The 26,095-nt window shown below is 43.2% G+C and overlaps 1 protein-coding gene and 1 pseudogene across 5 annotated transcripts in view; one reads left to right on the forward strand and one right to left on the reverse strand.

Annotated features, from left to right (window-relative positions):
* Window positions 1–26,095, reverse strand: part of Nxpe3 (neurexophilin and PC-esterase domain family member 3) — a 71,545-nt gene that overhangs the window by 20,247 nt on the left and 25,203 nt on the right. For 4 of the 5 annotated variants that reach the window (XM_052740873.1, XM_052740875.1, XM_052740874.1 and 1 more), the window contains 2 exons: window positions 2,225–2,374; window positions 1,068–1,822 (listed from right to left, as the gene is read on the reverse strand). In XM_052740873.1, the coding sequence (XP_052596833.1) occupies window positions 1,068–1,822; window positions 2,225–2,374 (905 nt within the window). The remainder of the gene's footprint in view (window positions 1–1,067; window positions 1,823–2,224; window positions 2,375–26,095) is intronic. The other variant, XM_052740877.1, reaches the window with a different exon arrangement.
* Window positions 12,769–13,247, forward strand: LOC128112099 (protein archease-like; annotated as a pseudogene).

Consider the following 26,095-nt stretch of genomic DNA (forward strand, 5'->3'; position numbering starts at 1 on the left):
CATCTGATGGGCTAATAAAGATCTGAATGGCCAATAGCAAGGCAGGAGAAAGGATAGGCCAGGCTGGCAGGCAGAGAGTATATATAGAAGGAGAAAACTGGAAGGAGAGATCTAATATTTAGGAGCCAGAGAAGGAGGAGGACTCCAGGGGCCAGGCACACAGCCACACAGCGAGCTATGGATTAAGAACAAGATTTACAGAAGTTAGAGAAAAGGAAAAGCCCGGAAGTAAAAGGTATTCGGGATAAGTTAAATTAAGGAAAGCTGGCTAGAAACTAAGCCACGCTAAGGCGGGGCATTCATAATTAAGAATAAGCCTGTGTGTGTGAATTTTTTTGGGAGCCGGGTCATGGGCCCCCAAAAGAGAGCCAAACACCAACCTACAATACACACCCCTCAAGCACCAGTGACTAGCCCTCAATACCTCTATTCTGGGATGGGGGGCAGGGAGTTGAGTGCACAGTACCATGGGAGGGGGGTGTTCGTAGAACTACTTTTTGAGAGTTGGTTCTTGCCTTCCACCTTGTAAAGGTAGGGCTTCTCTTGTGTCCGCCATGCTGCATACTCCAGGCCAGCTGGTTTGCAAGCTTCTGGACGATCCTCATAGTTCTGCCCCATCTTGCCACAGGAGTGCTGGGATTACAGATGGGTGCCACAGCAGGCTTTTTATGTGGGTGGATTCAGAGGGCGGAACTCAGGTGTCAGACCTGCACAGCAAGTATGTACTGGGCCGTCTCCCGATATTCTTGGATTTTTTAAAAAACCTGTTCTGTGAATAAGTAGTCTTCCCTATGTAGCATTAAACATGGTGTGTACCTCCAACATAAAACCCAGCAGGGTAAGGATAAAAGTTGAAGGGTAAAAGGTCTTTAATTTGATGTTGAACAAGCACTAAATTTCACTTTTAAAACACTGACCTAAAGTGCAAATCTCTGTTTTCTTATGCAACGCCTCTTCTGAACAGGGTCAGGTTCAGACAGACACGAAAGGCATACTTACCAGAGTCCCCTAAATGTGACAAAGACAATGGGCAGAACCCTTTACCCCCCAGACTCGGGACCACATACCTCTGAAAGAAAGCACTGTCGGCAGCAGTGAGAAGGCCCTTCGTGTACCCACCCTTGAAGTGGTTGATTCTGCTGCTGCAGGGGAGCTTCTTTGGTTTGAAGCAGAACCAGGGCTCCCCGGTGTAGAGGTCCGTGAAGTTGCACAGGGGAAGACTTCCCGGCAGACACACGTTGCACTTCATTGTTTCCGAAATCCTTCCCGAGCGGAAGAGACTCTTGAAATAGACCCTGTCTGGTTTCGCTTCCTGCAGGTACTGAAGAACTCTAATCCCTTCACTGGGGTGAACCAGAGAAATGGACACTCTAACTCTGCCAGGCCAGAGCAAGGTGAAAAACACTTTGTAAAATCCATTCTGGTAGTCTACCACTCTGCCCACGGCCCCCGCCTGCAGCTTAGGCGAGTGTATTCTGGCCTGCAGGTAGTCTCCGCCATACTTCTTGGGCTTCCCTTGAAAATCATGCACATGGACCAGCACCTCCAGCTGGCTCCCCACCTTGAAGAAGGCTGCAGAATTCAGGATGACAAAGTAGCTGGAAGAAGGGTCAGTGCTCTTCACAAAAGGGACCAGGTCCACATCAGGCACCTGCCACTTGGAGGCGGCAAGCAAGGCATCCTCTTCTAAGCGTTCCTGACTGGACAGGGTCTGGTGCTCATACCCACAGTACGGATTCCGGCTAATGCCTGTAGCCTGCGAGGAAATAAACTGTCCACTGCTGTCGATGAACGTCCCTGAGAGAGTCTCATGGTCCAAGTACTAAAGAGAAAGACAACAGAAACCACATTTCTCTGAATATTAGGTAAACAAATCTCCACTTTGGTTTAAATTTGTATAAAATCAACTGAGATGAAACTGTTTCAAAAACCACAGCCGGCAGGGTTCACAGGTATTGTAGCAGAATAAGATTAATGAAAAATTCATAGAGGGGTCTCTATAGCTTCACAGGTCTTACTTTTAGGAGCTGTATGTGGGTTCTTACAGTGAATTATCAAAAGGAAAATCTCCTTGAGCTTCTAACCATGGAATGGAGAAATAAGCCATCTTTTAAAAATAATATTGATTAGTATTAACCAAGTATGGTGGCTTGAATGAATGGCCTCCATAGGCTCATAGGGAGTAGCACTCTTAGGAGGTGTGACCTAGTTAGAGTAGGAATACCTTGTTGAGGAAGTGTGTCACTGGGAGTGGGCTTAGAGGTCTCAGATGCTCAAGCCAGGCCCAGTGTCTCTTCCTGCTGCCTGCCGATCTGGATGTAGAACTCTCAGCTCCTTCTCCAGCACCATGTCTGCCTGCATGCCACCATGCTTCCTGCCAGGATGATAATGGACTAAAACTCTGAGCCCGTAAGCAGGCCCCAATTAAATGCTTTCCTTTTTAAGAGTTACCGTGGTCATGGTGTCTCTTCGCAGCAATAGAAACCCTAACTAAGACACCAGGCGAGAAACTACTTTTCCAAACCCTAAACCCACCCGGGAAAAGTGAAACCTCCAACTCCAGCCTGTACGAGGGGTAGGAACCAACACACTACGGTAAGGAAGTCCACACGAGGGGGGTGCGTGCTCACCAAAGGACTCCAGCTAAACACAGACTAGCAGAATGCTTCTCCTCCCCCATACACGCTACCATTTTACTACAAGCCCATGGAGCAGAGTTTCCTTCACCAAGCTTATCCTGTCTAGAATTCAACAACAAATTGCAAGACAAATTAAAGTTTTTAAAATTGAAACAAAGCAAAAACCGAATCTGAAGACAGCCAACAGGAGAAGCAACATCAGGTACAGTCGGAATGCTGGACTTATCAGACAGGCCATTTAAAAGAACAGTGAATGTAGCTCAGTGATACTATGTTTGCCTCACATGGACAAGGCCCTCAGTTCAATGCTTAGCACCACAAAAGCCTAATAGATAGATAGATAGATAGATAGATAGATAGATAGATAGATAGATAGATAAATAGATAGATAGATAGATATAGATATAGATATAGATATACACACACACACACACATATATATATATATATATATATATATATATATGAAATAAATTTTAAAATGAAGCAACTAAGTCTCAGGCTAAGGCCTCTGATGGCCACTCTGGGACCCGTGGACGCACATATGGTGGCTCCTCAGGCTGTGGGAGGCTCCAGGGACCTGCAGCAATGGGTAAAGTGAGGCAGCACCTCAGGCTCTGGCCACTAATGTCTGGAGCAGCTGTAAAATGAGATTACAAAAATGATTTGTGCTCCCTGCTGCTCCTCCAGAAGCCGGAACTCTGCTTCTGCACCCAGGCAAGGCCCAGGTTAAGAACTGGAACTCTTGGAAAACAATTGACTGGTGTGAATGCAGAAAAGGGGTGTGAGAGCTACATACTATGACAATCCACCATGTTAGCCTGTGGCCACTAAACTATCAAAAGATATCATCTGGGCCACTGAGATGGCCAGGCAAGTAAAGGGGCTTGCCACCAAGCCTGATGAACTGAGTTCGATCCTCAGAACTCGCATGGTGGAAGACGAGAACCAGTTACTTCAAGTTGTACACAGTGGCCGGTGCACTCATACAAGATAAAAAAAAAAATACTTTTTTTAATTGTCAAGGAAGAGAGCCTGACTAAAAGATGGTTTATGAAATCCTTGATGAAAAAGAAAAGCAGTGGATGGCAAGCATACCATAATATCCAGGAAGCTAACTATGATACTGAGAGTACAGAGAGCCCTTCTTCCTCTAACACTGGAAATACCAGGTTCAAAGGCTCGTCCTGCAGATCGTGCTGAGTCACACTGGAAAAGCACAAGATACTACCACTGGCCTGAGAGCCAAACTCTATCCCAGCATCAGAAGAAGAACGGTATCCCTTCCCAAGTCTAGTTGCATGCTGCACAACATTTCACAAGAAGGCTCTCCATGCTGAAAACAGATGTGATATGGCCATCCAGGAGCACCTACCTGAAGCCTGTTCCTATGGGAGCATCTGCTCTCCTTAGACATCCTCAACAATATTTAAAGAAAATTCAGTGAGTTGATTTTCACAGGCTCCACCCATCTTTATGGCAGAATACATCAATGCCATTATCTTTGCATGTGCAATCATTTAATGTTACTATAGGGCATGGCATTAAGAAAGAAAACAAATGGAACAATAAGGAAAAGGCAAATAAGATGAAGGTAACAATAAAAATATTTTTAATAAAGATGTATTTGTGTATAAAGACTGAGATGGCTGGATGCTTCCAAAGAGCTGGGACTTTTGTGTAAGTTATGAAGGTCAGAGTAAGTTACATGAGGCAAAAGATGAGACTTGGAGACAATAGATATACGATATAAACATGTCTAAGTTCAAGAGTCAATACATTGATATCAGGCCTCTCTTAAATCAGTGCAGTTATTGACCTGCTCTTGGTTATTTGTCACAGGAAATTGCTTAAAGAGCACAAATATGTCTCATCAGGTTCATTTAGAAGTATTTGGCTTTGTCCAAGCTTTTCTAAATATTATACAGTAGTTAAAAGTACCAGATGGGTCTAACTGACCTAGGAGTGTTCAATAACCATACTTGGAGGCCTATGCTAATGGACAAGGAATTTAAAAGGACAATATTTTGTCTGTTGCCCTCCAAGGTCAACAAGGTCCTAGGGTACTTAGGGACAACTCTCAAAATATCCTGAAACTATGCCAAGTCTTGTTCAGTGAGGCCATGGAGACCTCACTAGGTGGATTCTAGTCAGTGTCTGGCCAACACAGAGGAGGGTCAACACACACAAGAAAAAATGTCTTCATTGTTGCCAAGTGAAGCCACAGTCATGAAAGGTCTTTGACTCACTCTCAGAAGATGAAACAACTGTGAAAAGGAAGGCTAGAGGAGCCAGAGATTCCTCCCAGGCCTGGGTGACCGACCCCTTGAGGTCCAGATCCTTACAGGGCTTGACAATCAAAAGAGAAAGTGGTTAATTTTGGCACCTGCATTGTGGTAGACACCCCAATAGGAAAGCATAACCAAAGGTTAAAATGATTCATATGTTTCTTTAATACCAAAGGATCACACTCAGGAGATGTTAGACTTAAATCAATATGAGATGTTATTTGGACAACTATTTCTCACTAATGACTTTCTTAACAAGAAAAATACTACCCAGATATATGACAGCAATGACCTTGGCTCAGTTTCAACACTGCAGCGCTTACCTGCAGCCAAAAGAGAATGGGCTCACTGTTGTTTCAGCATAAGAATCGGGCGGGTGGGGGGGCAGTGGAGACAAGCTCCCGGAGGTGAGGCTTGCACACCCACCTCCATTCCCCACCCAACCCAAGCCCATCCTAGCCCCAGCCAGTGTAGCCATGATCAAGTACAGCCTCATCTTCAACACCCAGAGGAAGCTGCGGCTTCCCAAGTTCTGCCAGCACTGTGGTGGAGTTATGCAACAGCAAATCATCAAGGAGACATCCCATTTGGTATCTGAGCGAGATGAAATATTTGTAATTTCCCAGGAGGACTACTAATTAGAGGATCTGACAACAAACTGGTTTATAGACATTATGCTACACTGTATTTTGTCTTCTGTGTGGACTACTCAGAAAGTGAACGTGGCATTTTAGATCTAATGCAAGTATTTGTGGGACTATTAGACAAATGTTTTGAAAATGTCTGTGAACTGGATTCAATATTCTGTGTGGATAAGGTTCACATTCTTCTTGCAGAATTGTTGATGGGGGAATGGGATTAGAGAGCAACACAAATGAGTTGCTAACACAAATTGATGCAGAAAATAAAGTGAAGCAATCTGAGGCTGGCTTAGCAGACACTACAGTCCTTGATGTATCAGCTGTAAAGAATATGAATCTTAGAGCTGAATATTACTCAGACATTTAAAAAATGACATCATGATATCTGTAAGCAAATGGATGGAACTAGAAGAAATCATCCTAAGTGAGGTAACCCAGACCCAGAAAGATAAATGTGGTATGTATTTGCTTAGATGTGGATATTAGCCATTAAATGAATGCTAACCAAGCCACAATCCATCAGTAGACCCAAAGAAGCTAGGTATAGAGGAAGGGACTGGGGGAACACATGAGACAGGGAAATAGAATAAATTTTATAGGTAGACTGGGTGTGGGAGGATGGGAACAGAAGGATTGGGTGGGGAGGGGAGCTGGAGTTGAGGGAGGGAATTCAGGGAAAGACAGCTAGAATTGAGGGGCATTTGCGGGAGTTGTATGGAATCTAATCTGGTTATTTTGGAGTTGCCTCTTCAGAATGGAGAATGTTAGAGTGCAATAAAGGCTCATTAAGAAAAAAATCTGGTGCCCTCAAGAGAATGGAACCTCTGGCCTGGGTGGAAACCTAACAGTCCGGTTGGGCGAGACCAATCACCTGGCCAAGGCACCACGCCTGAGAAACGGGATTCACCTTTGGCCAGGCTACAGAAATAGGTGGAGTAATTGTTCCTTTAATGAGACACTATACTTGTACTTCCTCGTCCTAGGCACGGTCAATACAAACCCAGCAGCCAGGAGGCGCAGCAGGCTCTGTCCACCGTTTGACTCAGAAAGGTACAGCTTTAACTTGCTGCTGCTGCTGTTGCTGCTGCTGCTGTTCTGTTTCTTTCTTCCAGATGCTTGCAAGTACCTAGAGGTGCTTTTCTGAGACTTTGGGCTTCCTTACCCTTTCTCTAAAGCCCCACTCTCTGTCAGGTCGCTGCTTATCTGCCATATGTCTGACCTCCATGCTGACTTACACAGCAAGGCTTTTTTTTTTTTTTTCCTCCCTGCTCCTGGTAGCTGCTGAGATCCACAGTTTGCCTGCCTTGGGGTGTTTTTCTTTTTAAACTCTAATAAAATTGTCTTTGAACTTCAAAAATAATGATAATTTCATGTTAGTGACATTAATTTACTTTTAGTTTGCTAGCTTTTTTTTTTAATGTGCTGATTAGGGAGCTGTTTACTCCAGAGAAAAAGGAATTATTGTGAGTCTTGAGTATCCCGGAACTGGGAAGATGGCACAAAGACACAGGTGAGATTCTTCCATCCCAGGGACACTGGAGATGGGAGGGAGTCTGGGGAGTGGGAATGCTACCCTCCTTCCCTCCTGCATCCTTGAGGATTAAAAGTGATGGAGTCCATGGTGTAACCTAACCCACTAAACAACCAAACTCAGGGGTTTGGTGCTGCTGGGATGTGCATTTATTTAGGAGTCATAAAGAAAGAACTTAATCTTCGAGGAACATCAGTCTTCTGTTGAGGGATGTATCTTCCTCACGTTTAGTCTTTACCACAGTGAACTTATCCACGAGGAGGAGAAATCAAGCTGTTCAAGGTAAGGCAGCCACTCCTAAAAATTAGAGCCCTAATTGATTCTAGGTCCGGTTGGTCTGGAAGATTTTACTTTCTCATTAGTTCACTGCTTCAGTCTGTCATCCGGCATTTTCATGACCATGAATGGAAGTGTGGATATAAAATTTGTATTGGTAGAAGTTATATTAATAGCATTGCACTGAACAACCATAAGGGGGCGTTCATCTTAACAAAGTCATACTTACTGAGCTTCCCACTGACAAGCACTGGGATCTGTGCTTGTGTACATGTGCATTTTTCCTCTTGAAAATTGAAATAAGGCATTCTTTGTGGTCATTAAAATGTTAAGTTACAAAATACATGCCACCCCACCCCAAGGATTATCAAGTATTCTGTCAGCATATTATCAGCCCTTAGACAACAGTACTAGTCAGGGCATTAACCTTAAATCTGCCCAACCCTATAATGAAAAAGATTAAGAATGTGAAAATAATCCACTTGAGAATATTTGCTTCCTGTCCTTCAAGCACCGGGTGTCAACATTTGCTTGCTCTTCCCTGTACCTCCCACTGCACCTGCTCTTCTGTGTACCTCCCACTGCACCTGCTCTTCCCTGTGCCTCCCACTGCACCTGCTCTTCTGTGCACCTTCCTGTGCACCACTGGTATCCAAGATGATGCTAAAAAAGCTTCATTGAGTGTCCAAAGCACTACAAAAGGCAGCTTCTTAATCTATACACCTTCGGGAGTTTTGAAGACATTTGACTCTTTGAAAAGGAACTGTAGTGAGAGTTGGAAACTGCATCTGCATGCATATATTTTTAGCAATAAAGCACGAGCTAAGAATGAAAAAATGCCAATTGCAAAACCCAGAATTACTTACACATTTTTATAATTATCAAATTTGAGATTTAGATAAAAATTTTGAATCCTATGACCAGAATTGCAACCTGATTTCTTTTTTCCTGTGTCCTCTGTGGTCTCATTTTCCGGCTAACGTTTCCAGGGTGCCCATTTCTCTAGGCTTTGTTTTAGCTACAAATTCTACAGTATGTACTTCAGTTGTGAGCTAATGAGTTTAAATAATACACTTTTGTAGATAACAATTTGAACTGGAAACTTTAAAAAACAGAACAATTATAATAATGTGTAAAGGGGTCTATTGGAAATATTATACAGTGGACAAACACAGGAGACTATTTTAAACAGAGAGATAGAAATTCTAAAAAAGAAGTGCTGGAGATTTAAAAACACAAAGCAGTGCAAATGTAATGAAGAGTGCTTCTGATGTGATCATGCAGACTGGACATGCCGAGGAGAGCCTCTGAACCTCAGGACTCCTCAACAGGAACATCTCCAACTGAAATTCAAGAACACCCATGAGATGCGGGCTGACTAGGGAGGTATGAGAAATATGACTAGGGAGAATCCCAGAAGGAATAGAAGCAAACAGAAGAAATATCTGAAGCAACCATGACCCAGAACTCATGCAAATGAATGCCAAACACCAAACCACTGATCAGGGAGCTGAAGAGAGAACTGCCCAACTACAGGTGGTTGATCATATTCAAACTGCACAATCTAAGTCTTCAGAGGAGTCAAAAGAAAATATTACCTTAATTATAAAGAGGTAAAAGTAATCACTGTATGCAACTTCTCAAAAAAACTAGACAAGTGAGAGTGGAGTGAGATGTTTAAAGGAGTAAGATGAATAAAATCAACCTAGAATTCTGAAATCTGTCCAACTGTCCTTCAAAAGTGCAGTAGAAACACTTTCTCTGACAAATAAAATGTGAAATTAACGCCGGGTGGTGGTGGTGGTGGTGGTGGTGGTGGTGGTGGTGGTGGTGGTGGTGGCGGCGGCGGCGGCGGCGGCGGCGGCGGCGGCGGCGGCGGCGGCGGCGCACGCCTTTAATCCCAGCACTCGGGAGGCAGAGGCAGGCGGATCTCTGTGAGTTCGAGGCCAGCCTGGGCTACCAAGTGAGTCCCAGGAAAGGCACAAAGCTACACAGAGAAACCCTGTCTCGAAAAACCAAAAAAAAAAAAAAAAAATGTGAAATTAAAGGAAGATGTTACCAACTACACAAGGAAATACAGTCAGCTATAATGGGAGCCATAAACCTAAGTGACCCTTGACACACATGCCGCCATATTTGGACTTCTCTCCTCTTTTCTTAGATCTAGGCCTTGCTTAAGTCTCCATAGCACCAGAACCTCTTCTCACAAATACCAGAACCTCTTCTCAGAAATCAGTTGACCAAGCTGCAGTTAGGCAGTTAGGCAGTTAGGCAAGAGTAGATAGATAACCCCCAGAGCCACATTCCCTGCTAGCTGAACAACCCATGATTAAAGTCCCCTCCCTGCTTGCACACCCCTATTGCCTGCGTATATATGCCTTAAGAGAAAAATAAAATTTTGGAGCTTGATCAGACATCCTGTCTTGCTCTCATTCTTGGTGTCTCTTGTCCCTCTCATTCGCCGGCCCTCCCTTCAGGTCCCCATTGAAGATCCCACTGGCCGGGGCACAGCTAAGGAATGCTGAGAGCAGAAGAAACAGACTTCCCCTGGGAAATCAGCCCTGACAACACACATACAAGTAACATTACATGGACTGAGTAGATTGTACTTACGTATTCAGGAACATACGTGTGTGTGTGTGTGTGTGTGTGTGTGTGTGTGTGTGTGTGTGTGTGTGTGTGTGGTGTGTAGTGTGTGGGGGGTGTTTGTGTGGGGGGTGTGTGCGCGTGCATACGCACATATACACATGCTATGGAATAACCTTCTGTACACTGTGGGAGTATATGTCACTATGATTGGTTTAATAAACAAGGTGACTGGCCAATAGCTGAACAGGATAAAGTTAAGCAGGACAGCAAAACTGAGAATGATGGGATGAGGAAGGGTGGAGTCAGAAGAGTGGACAGCCAGGCAGAGAACGAGTTGGACACAAAATGGGATAGGGGTAAAAACCACAAGTCTTGGGGAAGCATACAGATTAACAGAAATGGGTTAATTTAAGTTGTAAGAGCTAGTTAGTAACAAGCCTGAACTATTGGCCGAGCTTATAATTAATATAAGCCTCAATGTGTTTATTTGAGAGTGGTCAGGACAGGAAATGTTGGCCTACATATGACAGCCCAACGCGGAACAGGAATTTCCACATAACACCTAAGAAAGCTTAAAAAGGGATTCTAAACACACAAAAATGGAGTGAAACTTAGCTTCTTGGTAACTGCTTTTTCTTGGGTAGGCTCTGTTTGCTAGCGGCAAGCAGAGGCATGGCTCCTTTAAGAGACAGCTTCCTGACTCAGCATTAGTGGCAAAAACCACGAGGCTCTTTTAAGAGGCCCTGCTAACAAACACATTTAAGTGTTTGTTAATTGGGGTTCATGGGTGGCATGCTACTTGGTGGCAGTGTGGACCCAACAACTTCCCAGAGTTGGAGCGGTAAACATGACTCCCACTGGTACCTCCGCCATGAAGCTAGGTGCTCAGGGAACCAAACGGAGAAGAGCCAGCCACCAAAGCAGAGGCTTTGGTCCTAGCCAAGTGGCTTAGCAGTTTAAAGTTTGGCTCACGTGGACAGAAAAGGATAGAGATATGCAGTAAAGACAGATTCAGACAGAAAAACCTCTAAACGGGTTACAGTGTGTTTAAAAATATATGTAGACTTGGGAGAGAAAACAAAAAGAGTAGAAAAAGTTCTTTAAAAAGGAGTAGAGTAATAAAAAAAAATATAGCCGGGCGGTGGTGGCGCACGCCTTTAATCCCAGCACTCGGGAGGCAGAGCCAGGCGGATCTCTGTGAGTTCGAGGCCAGCCTGGTCTCCAAAGCGAGTTCCAGGAAAGGCGCAAAGCTACACAGAGAAACCCTGTCTCGAAAAACCAAAAAAAAAAAAAAAAAAAAAAAATATAAGCCACAGAAACCTGATGTCCCTGTCATTAGGTAACATTTCATCCTTCTGGGGTCTTTGATGGAGTTGAAGACTAAATAGTTAAACTTATAGTTTTCCTTAGTTATGATAGAAAGCAAATCACATATAAAACTTTAGGCTCACCAAGATAAATAATAGAGTATTTTCTCCATTTTGCAAAATACAAATAGACTGAATATTCTAACTGTAATTCTGACTTGATATTTTTGTTGTATATAATTTTACTATGTTAAAGTTAAAACTTTCCTTTTTAATTAGACAAAAAGGGGGAAATGCTGTGAAATAATCCTCTGTACACTGTGTGAATATATGTCGCTATGATTGGTTTAATAAACAAGCTGACTGGCCAACAGCTGAACAGGATAAAGTTAGGTGGGAAAGCCAAACTGAGAATGATGGGATGAGGAAGGGCGGAGTCAGGAGAATCACCATCCAGACAGAGCATAAGTCAAACACACAAAATGGGATAGAGGTAAAAGCAGCCATAGTCTCGGGGCAGCACACAGATTAATAAAAATGGGTTAAGTTGTATAAGCTAATTAGTAATAAGCCTGAGCTATTGACCGAGCATTTATAATATAAGCCTTAGTGTGTTTATTTGAGAGTGGTTGTGGGACAGGAAAGCTCTGTGTGTGTGTACATGTAATAGCAATTAATGAAAAAGGAGGCCATGACTTTGAAAAAGAGCAATGAGTTTGGGACGGTTTCGAGAGAGGAAAGAGAAGGGGGAAATGATATAACTATATTATGACTCAAAAACAAAAGAAGTTTGTTTGTTTGGTTTTTTTTAAAGGTGTTACCAACAGACCTGCCAAGAAAGAAATATTACAGTGAAGTTTTATAGGGAGAAGTAAGATTACATAGGTCAGAAATTTGGATCTAATAAAGAAAAGATGAGAGAAGGAATAGTGAATGTAAAACAAAAAGATTTTCTGCTCTTTTATTTGAGGTTATTTTTTTTAAGATGTATTCCAGTGTGTGTGTGTGTACTGGTGTGCAAGTGCCCAGGAGTCCAGAAGGGTGTCAGAACCCCTGGAACTGGAGTTACAAGTATTTATGAGCCACCCAATGTGGGTTCTGGGAACAGAATCAGGTTCTCTGGAACGGCAGCAAGTGCTCTTAACCCCGGGGCCAACTCCAGCCCTTTGTTTTGATATGTTTCAATATGTTGTCCAGACTGGCCTTAAACTGCTGGGCTCATATGATCCTCCTGCTTCAGTCTCCAGGGGAGCTAAGACCAGAGATGTATACCACCCACCACTGTGGCTGTTTTTCTTATTTTTAATTGTCTGAGAGACAATGATTTGTTTGAAGTGATAACAGAAACAATATATTTGATTCTGTGCACTTCGTATATTCACATGTGAATGAAATGGATGGCAGAATTAACACAAGTACAGGAGAGAGCAACTCTTCCACTGGGTTCAGATATGCATGGCAAACCTTAGCGAAAGCACTGAAAACCGAACTGAACAGATGAAGGATGGAAAGAAAAGACACAATTCTGCAATCCCAGCTAAGGAGGAGGAAGACGTTAGAGATAGCCGCTGGACACTGCAGCAGAAGGTAGTCAAGGCCACGTGTGATATTTGGATCACACAAGTGGTGTCCAGTTACACGCAGGGGAGACAGGAAGCATGTACAGTGACTATGCGTGGTTACACCCTGGGACGGTGGTAGAAGCAGAAACTCCAGGAGATGACTCACAACCTCTATCGTTTCACTTGTTGGATGAGCGGCTTTATAACTTCCATGCCGAAGAATTCTTCATACCCTGGGAATTGAAAGCACTTAATATTGATCAAAGAAATGTCAAGTTATGATTAATCGGGTGGGGAGAAGAATTTTCACTCTTTAAGAAGCCTCGGGGATGAGAAGTCAAAGTGATAACATATTCACCAATCCAGGTATATAATGAAGATAAACCAGACATTTTTTATGATCGTGACATTTAAGAAATCAAAAAAGAGAGAAAAAGCTCCTCTGAAAACTGATGTAATTCTCCTTCTCAGAAGACATGCTTAGATTTCTATAGTATCGCTGTTAAATGAAAATTTACAGAACAGAAAATTTTACATTGTGACTTTCAAAAACAGAAAATCAAGACATAATATTGATCTAATATCCAAAATATATAAGGAACTCAAGAAACCAAATATCAAGAAAACAACCCAATTAAAAAATGGGATACAGCCGGGCGGTGGTGGCGCACACCTTTAATTCCAGCACTCGGGAGGCAGAGCCAGGCAGATCTCTGTGAGTTCGAGGCCAGCCTGGTCTCCAAAGCGAGTTCCAGGAAAGGCGCAAAGCTACACAGAGAAACCCTGTCTCGAAAAACCAAAAAAAAAAAAAAAAAAAAAAAAAAAAATGGGATACAGATCTAAACAGAATTGTCAACAGAGGAATCTCAAATGGCTGAGACGCACTTACAGCTCTGTTGAACATCCTTAGCCATCAGGGAAATGTAAATCAAAACCACTTTGATATTCCATTTGATATACACCTGTCAGAATGGCAAGATCAACAGCATACGTGACAGCTCATGTTGGTGAGGATATGCAGCACAAGGGACACACATCATTGATGGTAGGAGTGCAAACCTGTACCATTCCTATGGAAATTAGTACAGCAGCTCCTCAGTAAGGTGGGATTCAATCTACCTCAAGATCCAGCTATACCACTCTTGGGCAAATACCCAAAGGATGCTTCACCCATACTTGCTCAACCATGGTCATTACTACTCTATTCATAATAACCAGAAATTGTAAACAACCTAGTTGTCCCTCAACAGAAGAATGAATAAAGAAAATGTGGTACATTTACACAATGGAGTATTACTCAGATGTTTAAAAAAAAATGACATCATGAAATTTCCAGGCAAGTGGATGGAGCTAGGAAAAAAATCATCCTGAGTGAAGTATCCCAGGCTCAGAAAGATGAATATAGTATATATTTGCTTATATTTGAATATTAGCTGTGAAGTCAATGATAACCAAGTTACAATCTATTGAATCATAGAGAGTAGGTATAGAGTAAGAGACTATAAGGAACAGATAGATTTTGTTAGGAAAGGGAAATAAAATAGTTATGGATGGATGGGGGACTGTAATGAGAGGCTCAAATGGATGGGGTGGAGAGAGGGGTTATGGGAGGAAATACAGAGAGAGACAGCTAAAATTAAGGGGCATTTCAGGGGTATTATGGAAACCTAACATAGTAGAAACTCCCTAAAATATGTACATATATGAAGGTGATCTAGATGGAACCGCCAAATAATAGGGGAGATACAGTCTCAAAAGACCATCTCTTATCATCAAAGCTTCCAGTATGGGATCGGGTTACATCTAATTGAGATGTTGGCCAAAGATGCCCCATGGAAATCCCCAAACAACCCAGGCTGTTGCCAAGACAATAAATAGGTTCCTCTCCATAAAATAACAGCAAGGCCTGTTGCTGAAAAGGACACCTACACATCTCACTGAAGGTAGAAGCGTTGAGCTGGTGCCTACATAGAGCCTTCACCCCTACTTACAGCATCTTTGATACAGGAACGTCCTCTGCACGTTCTCAAAAGAGAAATCTAAACGCCAAGCCAACCACAAACCCTTTATCTACAATGCTGTCCTGCCTACAGGATATGCTAGGGCAATGGTAGCACAAAGCTTGTGAGATTAACCAACCAATGTCTGATTTGACTTAAGGCCCACTCCACAAGATGGACCCCATACCCAACACTGCTTTGGTGACCAAGAACCAGAGACTAGATAGCCCAGGGACCTAGGGAAAAATCAAATAATACTAATCTAAAAAGAGAAAAAAATGTAGTGATAAAATGACTGTTAATGATACTTTAGTACACTCATAGATCAGTGTCTTAGTCAGCCATCATCAGAGAAGCTACCTCCTGCAGCAGATGGGAACAAATGTAGAGACCCGAAGCCAGACATTATGCAGAGAGAAAGAGACCTTGGAACACACAGCTCTAAATGGGATGTCTCCATCAACTCCCTCCCCTCAGAGCTCAGGGAACTCCATGGATGAGGAGGCAGAAAGAGTGTAAGAGCCAAAGGAGATGGAGGACACCAAAAGAACAAGGCCCTCTAAGTCAACATGAGCCAAGCTCACATGAACTCACAGGGGCTGAAGGAGCATGCACAGGGCCTGCACAGGTCTGTACCAGGTCCTCTGTGCATATATAATGGCTTCCAGCTTAGAGGGCTTGTTTTTTGTTTTTAAGATTTACTTATTTATTATGTATACAGTGTTCTGCCTGCATGTATGCCTGCCGGCCAGAAGGGGACACCAGATCTCATTGCAGATGGTTGTGAGCCACCATGTGGCTGCTCGGAATTGAACTCAGAACCTCAGCCAGTGCTCTCAACTGCTGAGCCATCTCTCAAGCCCCCTCAGTTTAGAGTTTTTATGGGATTCCTGAGAGTTTGAACAAGTGGGTCTCTGAATCTTGTGTCCTCTCTTGGATCTTTTCCTTCTACTGGTTTGTCTTGTCCAACTTTGATGTCATGGTTTTTGTTTTATCTTATTATACTTCATTTTGTTTTATATATAAATACATTTATATATTTATATATATTATTATATTTTTAAGAATAAATGAAATGAAATGAATTAATGAATGAAACCTAGCCACTAGGGTAAAGGTTAGCAACTGAACTGTCACTTATACCTGCTGGGAGATGGAAAATCAGTTTTCTCCAGTGGAGTGACCCTGGGTATATCAACCACTCCAGGACAGGCCTCATGTTCAGGAGTAGGTGACCAACACACAATGGACTCCACAGTTTGTGTGTGTGTGTGTGTGTGTGTGTGTGTGTGTGTGTGTGTGTGTGTGTGTGTTTATTGGGCTACAGTTTTGTGGGGTTTCAGTTTTTTGTTGTTTGGGGTTTGTTTCCTTTTCAGGCGGGACTTTCTTTTCTTGGTTTTAGGTGGTTTTGTTGTTATATTGGGTTTTTTGTTTGTTTGTTTGTTTGTTTGAGAAAGAACTTAAAAGTTGGGTGGGTAGGGAGGGGAAGACCATCTGGAAGGACTTAGCAGAGGGGAAGAATACGATCAAAATAATTTAAACTTTAAAATTGTTTTAAATAATAAAATATATATATAATTAAAAAATGTCATGGGGAAAACCACACTGACACTGAAAAATTCCCCTTACTGGAGAATACATTTCAGGAAATGTTTCTGCCTCGCTTTTCCTTTTCAGTTGCTGAGACAGTAGGAGGGACCAAACCATGCATTTTGTGCTCACAGTGTTTACCCTCCTTCCTGTCCCTTTACCTGCTGCCTCTCTGGGGGTGTCTCTTGTTCCATGTGTAGCCAGAACAACTACCCAAGATCCGCTGACAGGCCGATGCGACCAAGTGTAGGAATGACTAGTCACTTAGTGCTAAGTCACCTGCTTTCCTGCAAATGTGGAGTGGGGAAGGTTAATCTACAACCCACCTGTACAGTTTTGCGGGCCAATAACCCCAGCACTTGGATGGCTAACACCGGAGCATGGCAAGTTTGAGGTCACCATGAGCAACACAGCAAGAGCCTGTCGTAAAACTAAAATTAAAGGAATGAATAAAGTCAATTTGCTTTCTTCTCATAGGTGGCAGCTCTCTCCCAAACAGATAGCAAAGGGTAGCTTCAGGTCTGTCGTCTTTTTACATGCAGAGCCAAACTCTTCAATCCGTCATAAACTATGGATTAGTGCGAGCACTGGGTACCTGCCCACAGCCATTGAACTTCTTGCTTGATGAATAAAAGCAAAGCCATTTGCTGACCTGTGAACTCTAAGGTGGACCTGACTGATGAAATGGAGAGGGGGACAGGAGGAGGCTGCTGGAGCCTTGATTGACACATGCACCAAATCCTATAGTAACAACTACAAAAGTCCCCCTGATAACATCATAGTCCTCTCCTGGTAACTGCTGAAACTGCTGGATTTTCCTTACAAATGGAAAAAGAGAAAAAAGTGCAAGTAACCTCTTCTGGGGAATAATGACCCTTTTAAGGCCATTTCTAAAGAATATCATTCTTGTCATGTAGACATGAACAAGGAAGCAACTACCCCATTGCTTAAACAGCCCTTCTACCCACGAGGGAGGATGCCACAGAGAAGAGCTACCACTCACAGGAGAGCAACACTGAGCAACAGAAAGACCTTGATTCCCAACAGAACGATGCTCAACCTATCTACAGACTTCCAAATGAGTAACACTCTCTAGCATTATAGCTGCTTTGAATCGAATGTCTTTACCTGCAGCCAAAAGTCCCAATATACTAGTATTATACCACACGTGGTCAATGCAACCTTACACAGAAAGAACACTACTGGAGGACCACAATGCCTAACCTTAAAAGATACTGCCCAGCGACAGTGACAAAAACAGACATGTAGACCACTGGAATAGGTGAGAGGACCCAGTACAAACTGACATAACTACGATCACTTGACTTTGACAAAGGCATCGGGAACACACACTTGGGGAAAAGACAGTCTGTTGAACAAATGGCGCTAGCAAAGCTGGATCTACACCTGCAGAGGATGAACTTAGATCCACATCTCAACCCTGCACAGAAAGCAGCTCAAAATGAATCAAAGATCATCATTGAAAACTTGAAACACTGAAAAACATACGTTATACACTTGAAGTTTATTGGTATAGGCCAGAAGACGAAGGAACCAGTCCCAAGAATCACCAAATGGGATTACGTGGAATTAAAAAGCTTCTGCAGAACAAAGGAAACCTTCAGCAGAGTGAACAGACAGCTTCCATGTGGGATGGGAGAAAGTCTTTGGCATCTCTACTTCTGACAGGAGGCTGATCTCTAGAATATATAAAGAACTGCAAAAACTGACTCCAAATGCACAAAGCTGCCAATCAATAAGTGAGCTAATGAAATGGACAAAAGAAAAAGAAGAAATGAAAGAAGAAATACAAATAGCCAATTTTTTTTCTTTAATGTTCAGCATCCTTAGCCATTGGGGAAATGCAGATTAGAACTACTTTGAGACTCTATCACTCCAGTCAGAAAGGCTATAATCAGAAACCAAATGACAACACATGCCGGTAAGGATATGGAGGGAAGGAACCCCTGTGCACTGCCAGTGGGAATGTAAACCGATACAACTGCTATGGAAATCTGTATGGAGATTCCTCAACATTAAAAAAAAAAAAAAAAAAAAAAAAAAAAAAAAAAAAAAGATCCAATGACCAGCTCCAGCGCTCTGGGGCAGGTACAAAAGGGACCTTTATGTCCAGCTCCAGCACTCTGGGGCAGGTACAAAAGGGACCTTTATGTCCAGCTCCAGCGCTCTGGGGCAGGTACAAAAGGGACCTTTACGTCCAGCTCCAGCGCTCTGGGGCAGGTACAAAAGGGACCTTTACGTCCTGCCATGTTTGCTGCCACACTCTTCACAACAGCAAGGAACAGGCACTAGTTAGCTGTCCATCACGCCCATCAACTGACGAACAGAAAATTAAAATACAGCAAACACATACGACAGAAGTTTACTTAACTATGAAGAAAAACGAAATTGCAGCAGAGAGATGACTCATCACTTACGAGTGCTTACTGCTCTTCCAGAACCCACCAGGGGCACAATGGAGTCACAACAGCCTGTAACTCCACCTCCAGGGAAATCTAATACCTCCGGTCTCCATGGCACCTGGACTCACATACACATGTACACAGACACACGCACATACACATGATTTTAAAAATAAAATAAAAGTCTTAAAAAGAAAGAAATTTGTTGAAAATGGACGCAACTGGAATATATAAAGTGAGGTAACCCAGTCTCAGAAAGACAGAACTCACACATTCTCTCTCCAATGCAGGCCCTAATTTTTAGCATTTGTATGTATGTAAATAAGGAGTTGTAAGAGAGGATCTAGATCAAGGACCACAAGAGAACAAGAGGTGCCCGGGACATGAAAGCGGATGGGAGCCTAGTGTGGCATGAGGAGCCAACAGACAGGGCGGGGCACAGAGAAGAAAGGGGAGAAGGAAACAACCTAATCAAACATCCTTTGAAAACTGCCATAATCAAAACGAATTCTTTGGAAGCTAATAAGAAATTAAAAAATTAGCCAGGCATGGTGGCGCACGCCTTTAATCCCAGCGCTCAGGAGGCAGAGGCAGGTGGATCTATGTGAGTTGGAGGACAGTGTGGTCTACAAAGTGAGTTCTAGAATAGCCAGGGATGTTATACAGAGAAATCCTGTCTCAAAACAATGGGGAAAAAAAGAAGAAAAAGAAAAGACATTAAAAATCATGTAATTCATATTGAAAAAATACATAAAATATCTGTAAATAAGGCCATGCTCAAATGCATTTATCAAGGAAATAAGTCTCCCTATAGTCTTTCCTGTATGTACCACCTCACAGTATTTTTTTAATTAAAATTGAGCGTATTCATTTCAGATAGTTAGCTGACATGTTAACTGCATGAAGAACATAGGATCAGAAACACAGAATGGAATGGGATGGGAGGCCGCCAAGCTTCGGAGCCTTCACCATGTCACTCTGCACTCGTCACAGTAAACAGAAGCATCTGGAATGCACAGCAGTCCTCTCGTCCTGGACCCGGTGGCCTCTTCTTTCAATAGAAAACAGTTTACCCACGCCACTAAAGACTCACTTATTGTTTCCAAGATGGGAACTGCCTTTCGTCACTGGTTCCTGCCACCTTCCTTCTTCACTACCACTGGGGCTATTCATTCAGACAATTACAGCTTCTAACTAGCATTCAGTCCAGAAGTTTCCAATGCATCAGAACTAAAAGGGACTCTCCTGACTCTTTTTCCTGACTATAATAACCCTAATAGTCTGCTTGCCTCTCTCTCTCTCTCTCTCTCTCTCTCTCTCTCTCTCTCTCTCTCGCTCTCGCTCTCGCTCTCGCTCTCGCTCTCGCTCTCGCTCTCGCTCTCGCTCTCGCTCTCGCTCTCTCCCTCCCTCCCCTCTCTTCCTCACCTACCCAAGAGCTATAGATTATCGTTTTTCCTCTACTATTACACTCATGCTGTTTGATGTAGTAAAAACCAACATGGGTGCAAACACACCCACATTAAGGTGCTAAAATCTGTTCCTCTCCGTAGTCTTTCATGGTGGGCTCCATCCTGCAGTCCTTTCTTTCAGTTTCCTATACACAAACCTTCTGGATTCCATCCTGTCCTTCCACCTTTCCACCCTCTACCTGCTCCACAAGCAAGAATCCCCTAACGACTCACTCTTCTGCAGCAAAGACTGCTGCTACCATCACAGCATCTTGCCCTCTTCCATGAGGGGAAGGCATGAGGCTCCCGACACATCACAAGTAATAAAATAACAAGAACACCCATAAGGGACGTGCACTCCATCCTTCCCAGGGTCCTGTGCTCCATCTGTGTTCTATGCCCTTCCCTCTCCTCCTCCAGTATTATGTCTCCCCCACCCCCAACAGGCTATTAGAAACAGTTAACAGACTGAGCCCTCCATCTGAAGCAATTTCAAACAATAAGGCCCAAATATATTAAATTACGGCTTTTCCAGACATTGAACATGAGACTGTAAAGAGGTGTAATGACCTCATAATTACCTTTCGCTTACTCCCTTGAGAGGGTCCAGGCACAGCACAGGAAGGAGTGAAAGGGGTGGAATTGCCTGAGTCACAGAGATGGAACTGAAGAGTGCTGCATTAAAAGGCCAAGCAGGGGTTGGGGAGATGACTCAGTGGGTTAAAAAAAAAAAAAAATCACTTGCCACACAAGCCTGAAGACCCTGAGTTTGATCCCCGGGACCCACAAAAAAATAATGCCAGATGTAGTGATAGCAACAGTAAACTCACCATGGCGAGATGGGAGGTGGAGACAGAAAAAAAAAAAAAATCTGCCGAAAGTTCATCAGTCAGCTAGCCTGGAGTACACAGAACAGTGAGACCCTGCCTCAAAACAAAGTAGAAGACTGACTCCCAAAAGTTGTTCTGACCTCACACACATATGCTAACACACACACACACACACACACACACATTTTAAGATGAAGTATGATCATAATTTACAGGACATAGTAATAGTTTCAGAAAGAAAAAGTGTGCCATCCAAAGACTGGAGCATCCAGCAGAGTGCTGATGAGCACATATAAGAAACTGTAATACTGCCGGGCGGTGGTGGCGCACGCCTTTAATCCCAGCACTCGGGAGGCAGAGGCAGGCAGATCTCTGTGAGTTCGAGGCCAGCCTGGTGTACAGAGTGAGTTCCAGGACAGCCAGGGCTGTTACATAAAGAAACCCTATCTCAAAAAACCAAAAAGAAAGAAGGAAAGAAAGGAAGAGAGGGAGGGAGGGAGGGAGGGGGAAGGAGGGAGAGAGGGAAGGAAACTGTAATACCAGAGGTTGCAAAAAGAACCACATAAAGGCATGACGGAGAACACTAACCCAAGCTCACATGAGAACAAAACTCCTTCCCACCGCCTAGACTGAAAAACCTCAGTATTCACAGCTGTGGGGTAGACTGCTCAGAAGCATGTCTGCTAATAGACGTATCATTTGAACGCTGTGCAGAGGACTGGAACAAAGTGCACTCACAGAAGGAATGGCCATGCTCTCATCAGTTGACCACAGAGGAGCTCATTGAAATCAGGAACGTGCTACTGGCCAACAAGGTACCCACGCCACGTATGCTGGTGACTGGACCAAAGAAGAACTCTGCCTTCGTGAGCTGCATCTGTACTAACAAAATACCTCAGACTCAAATAGGCATTTTTCTCCCTATAGTTATGGAAACTGTCTGAGATCAGAGGGTGGGCATGATTAAGGGTCCAGGAAATTATCTTCTTTCCAACTTATAGAAGGCCATAGTTTATGGGCACAGCCTTTCCATAACTACTCTCTTTTCCTTTTCCTAAAAGAGCATTAATCTCACTAGGGCTCCTCACAGCAAATTATAAATTTAACTCTCTCCCCAATGCCCCACCTCAGTTGTCATCACACTGAAATTCATTGCTTCAACATTTGACTACTGGGATGGGAGAGGGTAAAGAGCTCTTGTTTCCAAGTCTAGCCCTGACCACAAAAATCCCTGAGGGCACCACTGAATTTCAAGAAATCCACAATTGATTAAGATGGGAGAGAAAAGTGGGAGCCAATGAAGTCACAGGACTGAGCATCCCGTCTTCACTTTCAGACTGATATTCCAGCAGGTGTATGGCAAGGACAGTACCTACAACTTCAAAATAATGGACATAACAGAGAGTATGCACAGTCCTGCCACAGTATGTCCACATACTATGACATCAGTACCCTAGTCCATCATTAATGGGGACAAGTGAGTCCTGGCCTTTTCTGGGAAAACTGGAAACAGCTCTCCATGTGCTGACAAGGTATGAGGGTTAATATTGACTATCAACTTGGTAGGATCTCTAACCACATAGGAGACAAACTGTGGACATGTCTGTGAGAGAGTTTCTAGACCGGGTTAACTGAGCTGGGAGGAGCTGCTGGAAATGTGGCCGGCAGCACTCCACGGGCTTCCTCTGTGGGCATAGCCCCAACCACACTGCAAAAGAAGAGTCAGCAGAGCTAGATGGAAACAGGGAAAGAGGGAATGAAAATCACAACACAACTGAAAATAAAGAGCACGTGATTCAAAGAGAAACACAGATGAGCATCATCTCACCAAATGAAATCTCACTGTGCCAGGCATGCTGGTACACAGGTGTAATCCCAGCACTTGAGAAGCTAAGGCAGGAGTCCTGATCCCCGTAAGTTTGAGGTCACCCTGAGCTAGACAGTGAGTCCTAGGCCAGCCTGGACTACAAAATGAGATTTTGTTTCAAAAAGCAAAAAGAAAAAGATCTCATTTCTGATCACATCGAGTTCATAAACATGGAGATACGATGTGTCAATTAAAAAAAATAAAATAAAAAAGTAGTAATAACACCAGGAGTAAACATCCATAAAAGGGAAAGATCGCCTGCTTCCACTAATGAACTCTGGAAAGCCAGCTGTCCGATACCTAGGAAACGCTGGCTATACACCATTTTCCGATGCTAAGACTCAGGTACAGGAATCTCAGCGTCACCAGCTTGAGCCAACCGTGCTGGCCTGCACAGTACGCACCATTTGTTGTGGTGTTTTCGGTGTGCTAGGCAGATACACTGAGGACATTTTATCATCCAGACCTGTAAATCAGGAAACTGACTCAGGGCAGTGAGGTGCCTTGCCGGTGGTCACACAACTCACACCGTGCAGGACATGGTGTGGAGACAGAAACCGCAGAGCTGCCCCGCCACACCTGTCACCAGCTCTGACAGCTGAATCCCTTCTTACATCCATTTCATTAATGGAGAAACACAAATCAACACATTTAAGAGAAACCTAAATTTCTCAGAGGTTACAGGCACCTCTTGGTAGCCATACAACTCAGGTCTCAGGTATACATGGTGTTTTGAATTACTTGTTCCAAGCCAATGGTAATTTCCCTGGTCTGTACACTGATTGTGGTTCCTGTTTAGAAAACTTAGAATCATGCTTCTTACTAAAGTCTAATCAACTGTAATGTACAGCTTCACTCACATTAAAAGTCGTTCTGGATAAAAGGCTAAATAACAAGAATGAAGGGGTAGGGTAATTTGAGGGCAGGAAGACCCAAAGCCATCCAAATTTGTTCCTACAGGATCAAGTATGGCCCCCAACTTCTACATCAATGTCCTAACCTCGAAGTGATGGTTTATAGATGCGTCTTTTGGAAGGCAGTTAGGGTTAAGTGAGGTTATTGGAACAGATTCTCACAATAGCATCAGGGGTTTTGCAAGAACAGAGAAAAAGCTGGGCATGGTGGCCCATGCTTTGTATCCCCAGAGTTCTGGGGGTTGGGGCAGGAGGATCGATACAACTTCCAAGCTCTCTTGAACCACAGCTCGAATCCTGTCTCAAAATAGAAGAGGAGGAGGAGCTCTCTGCCCTGTGTGGACAGCGAGAAGGTGGCCCACTGCACAGTAGAAAGGTGGCTCTCACCAGGCCCTGAACTGGGGTGGCACCTTGAGCCTGAACTCCTGACTCCTAAAACTATGAGAAACAAACATCTGTTATTTTAGAGAGAGCAAAAGAAATCTCATTTTGTCATCAGAAATAATGCAAGCAAACAGATGATAGAGTAACCGCTTTAAAGTATTTAAAGGGGAAAAAAGAATCTGAAAGGTCACACACTTCATTATTCCAACTTCATGGCATCCTGGAAAAGGGACATTATAGGGACAAGAAAAGACAAGTCATCTGGTGTTCAAGAGAGGGAAGGAAGAATGAATATACGAAGTCCTAGGCATTTTTAGGACAGTAAAACTCTTTCTCATACTATCAATGATGAACACATCATTTGCCAAAACCTATAGAACTATACAACAGGGAATATAACCTGGGCTGGGGAGAAGGCTCAACAATCAAGAGCATTGGCTGCTCTTCCAGAGGACTCAAGTTCAAGTCTCAGCACCCACACTATGGCTCACAACCATCTGTAACTCCAGCCCCTGAGGATCTTCTCACTTCTAAGGTACACAATGTGATGCAGACATACATACAAGCAAAACTTCCATACATGTAAAATAGAAAAATAACGTGAAGTTTGAAAAAGGCATATAACCTGATAGAAACAATGGACATCGGTTAGTAATGTATCCATACTGCTCATCAGTGTTAACAAACACATCACATGAACTCCAGCAGAAGCCCCCGCTCCACCAGAGACCATGTCGGCCACCAGAACTCCAGCCTCCTGTTTGACCAGTGGCCATCAGAAGTGCAGACCCCAAATCGGGTGGAGACCATCTACTCAACCACCGGCCACCATGGCCAGAAAACCAAAAAGGAAACAGAAACCAAGGAACAAAACACCCAAGCAACAAAAACAAACTCAGAAATCAGCACCTAAACCTGTAATCACCCCAAGCCCAGACAGCAAGAACCAGTGTAAGAAGACAATCAACAACAGCCAAGGCAATATGGCACCAGCAGAGCCCAGCTAGCCTACCATAGCAAGCCTGGAATATTCTAACACAGCTGAAGTACAAGAAAACGACGTTAAAACCAACTTTATGAAGATGATAGAGGTCCTTAAAGAGGAAAGGAATAAGTCCCAAACACAAACAAAAAATTGAAGGAATTAAATAAATCCCTTAAAGAAAGCCAAGAAACAACAAAGAAATGAAGGAAATGAATAAAACTGTTCAAGACCTGAAAATTGAAATAGAAACAAGAAAGGAAACACAAATTGAGGAAATTCTGGAAATGGAAAATCTAGGTAAGAGAACAGATACTACATATCCAAGCATCACTAACACAATACAATAGATGGAAGAGAGAAGCTCAGGTGTTGAAGATATGATAGAGGAAATAAATTCATCAGTCAAAGAAAATGGTAAATCTAAAAAATGTCTAACATAAAACTTCCAGGAAATTTGGGATACTATGAAAAGACCAAACCTAAGAATAACAGGAATAGAAGGTGGAGAAGAATCCCTGCTCAAAGGCCCAGAAATATATTCAACAAAATCATGGAAAAAAATTTCTCAACCTAAGGAAGGACATACTATGAAAGTACAAGAAGCATACAGAACTCCAAACAGACTGGACCAGGAAAAAAATGTCCCCTCAACACATAATAATCAAAACATTAAACATACACAATAAGGAATATTAAAAGCTGAAAAGGAAAAATGCCAAGTAATATATAAAGTCAGACCTATAAGAATTACACCCGACTTCAATGGAGACTCTAAAAGCCAGAAGGGCCTGGACAGATGTCTTGCAGGCTCTAAGAGACCA

The sequence above is a fragment of the Peromyscus californicus genome, unplaced genomic scaffold, assembly GCF_007827085.1.
Source record: "Peromyscus californicus insignis strain IS unplaced genomic scaffold, ASM782708v3 Scaffold_16__1_contigs__length_79575227, whole genome shotgun sequence".
In the NCBI taxonomy this organism is placed as follows: domain Eukaryota; kingdom Metazoa; phylum Chordata; class Mammalia; order Rodentia; family Cricetidae; genus Peromyscus; species Peromyscus californicus.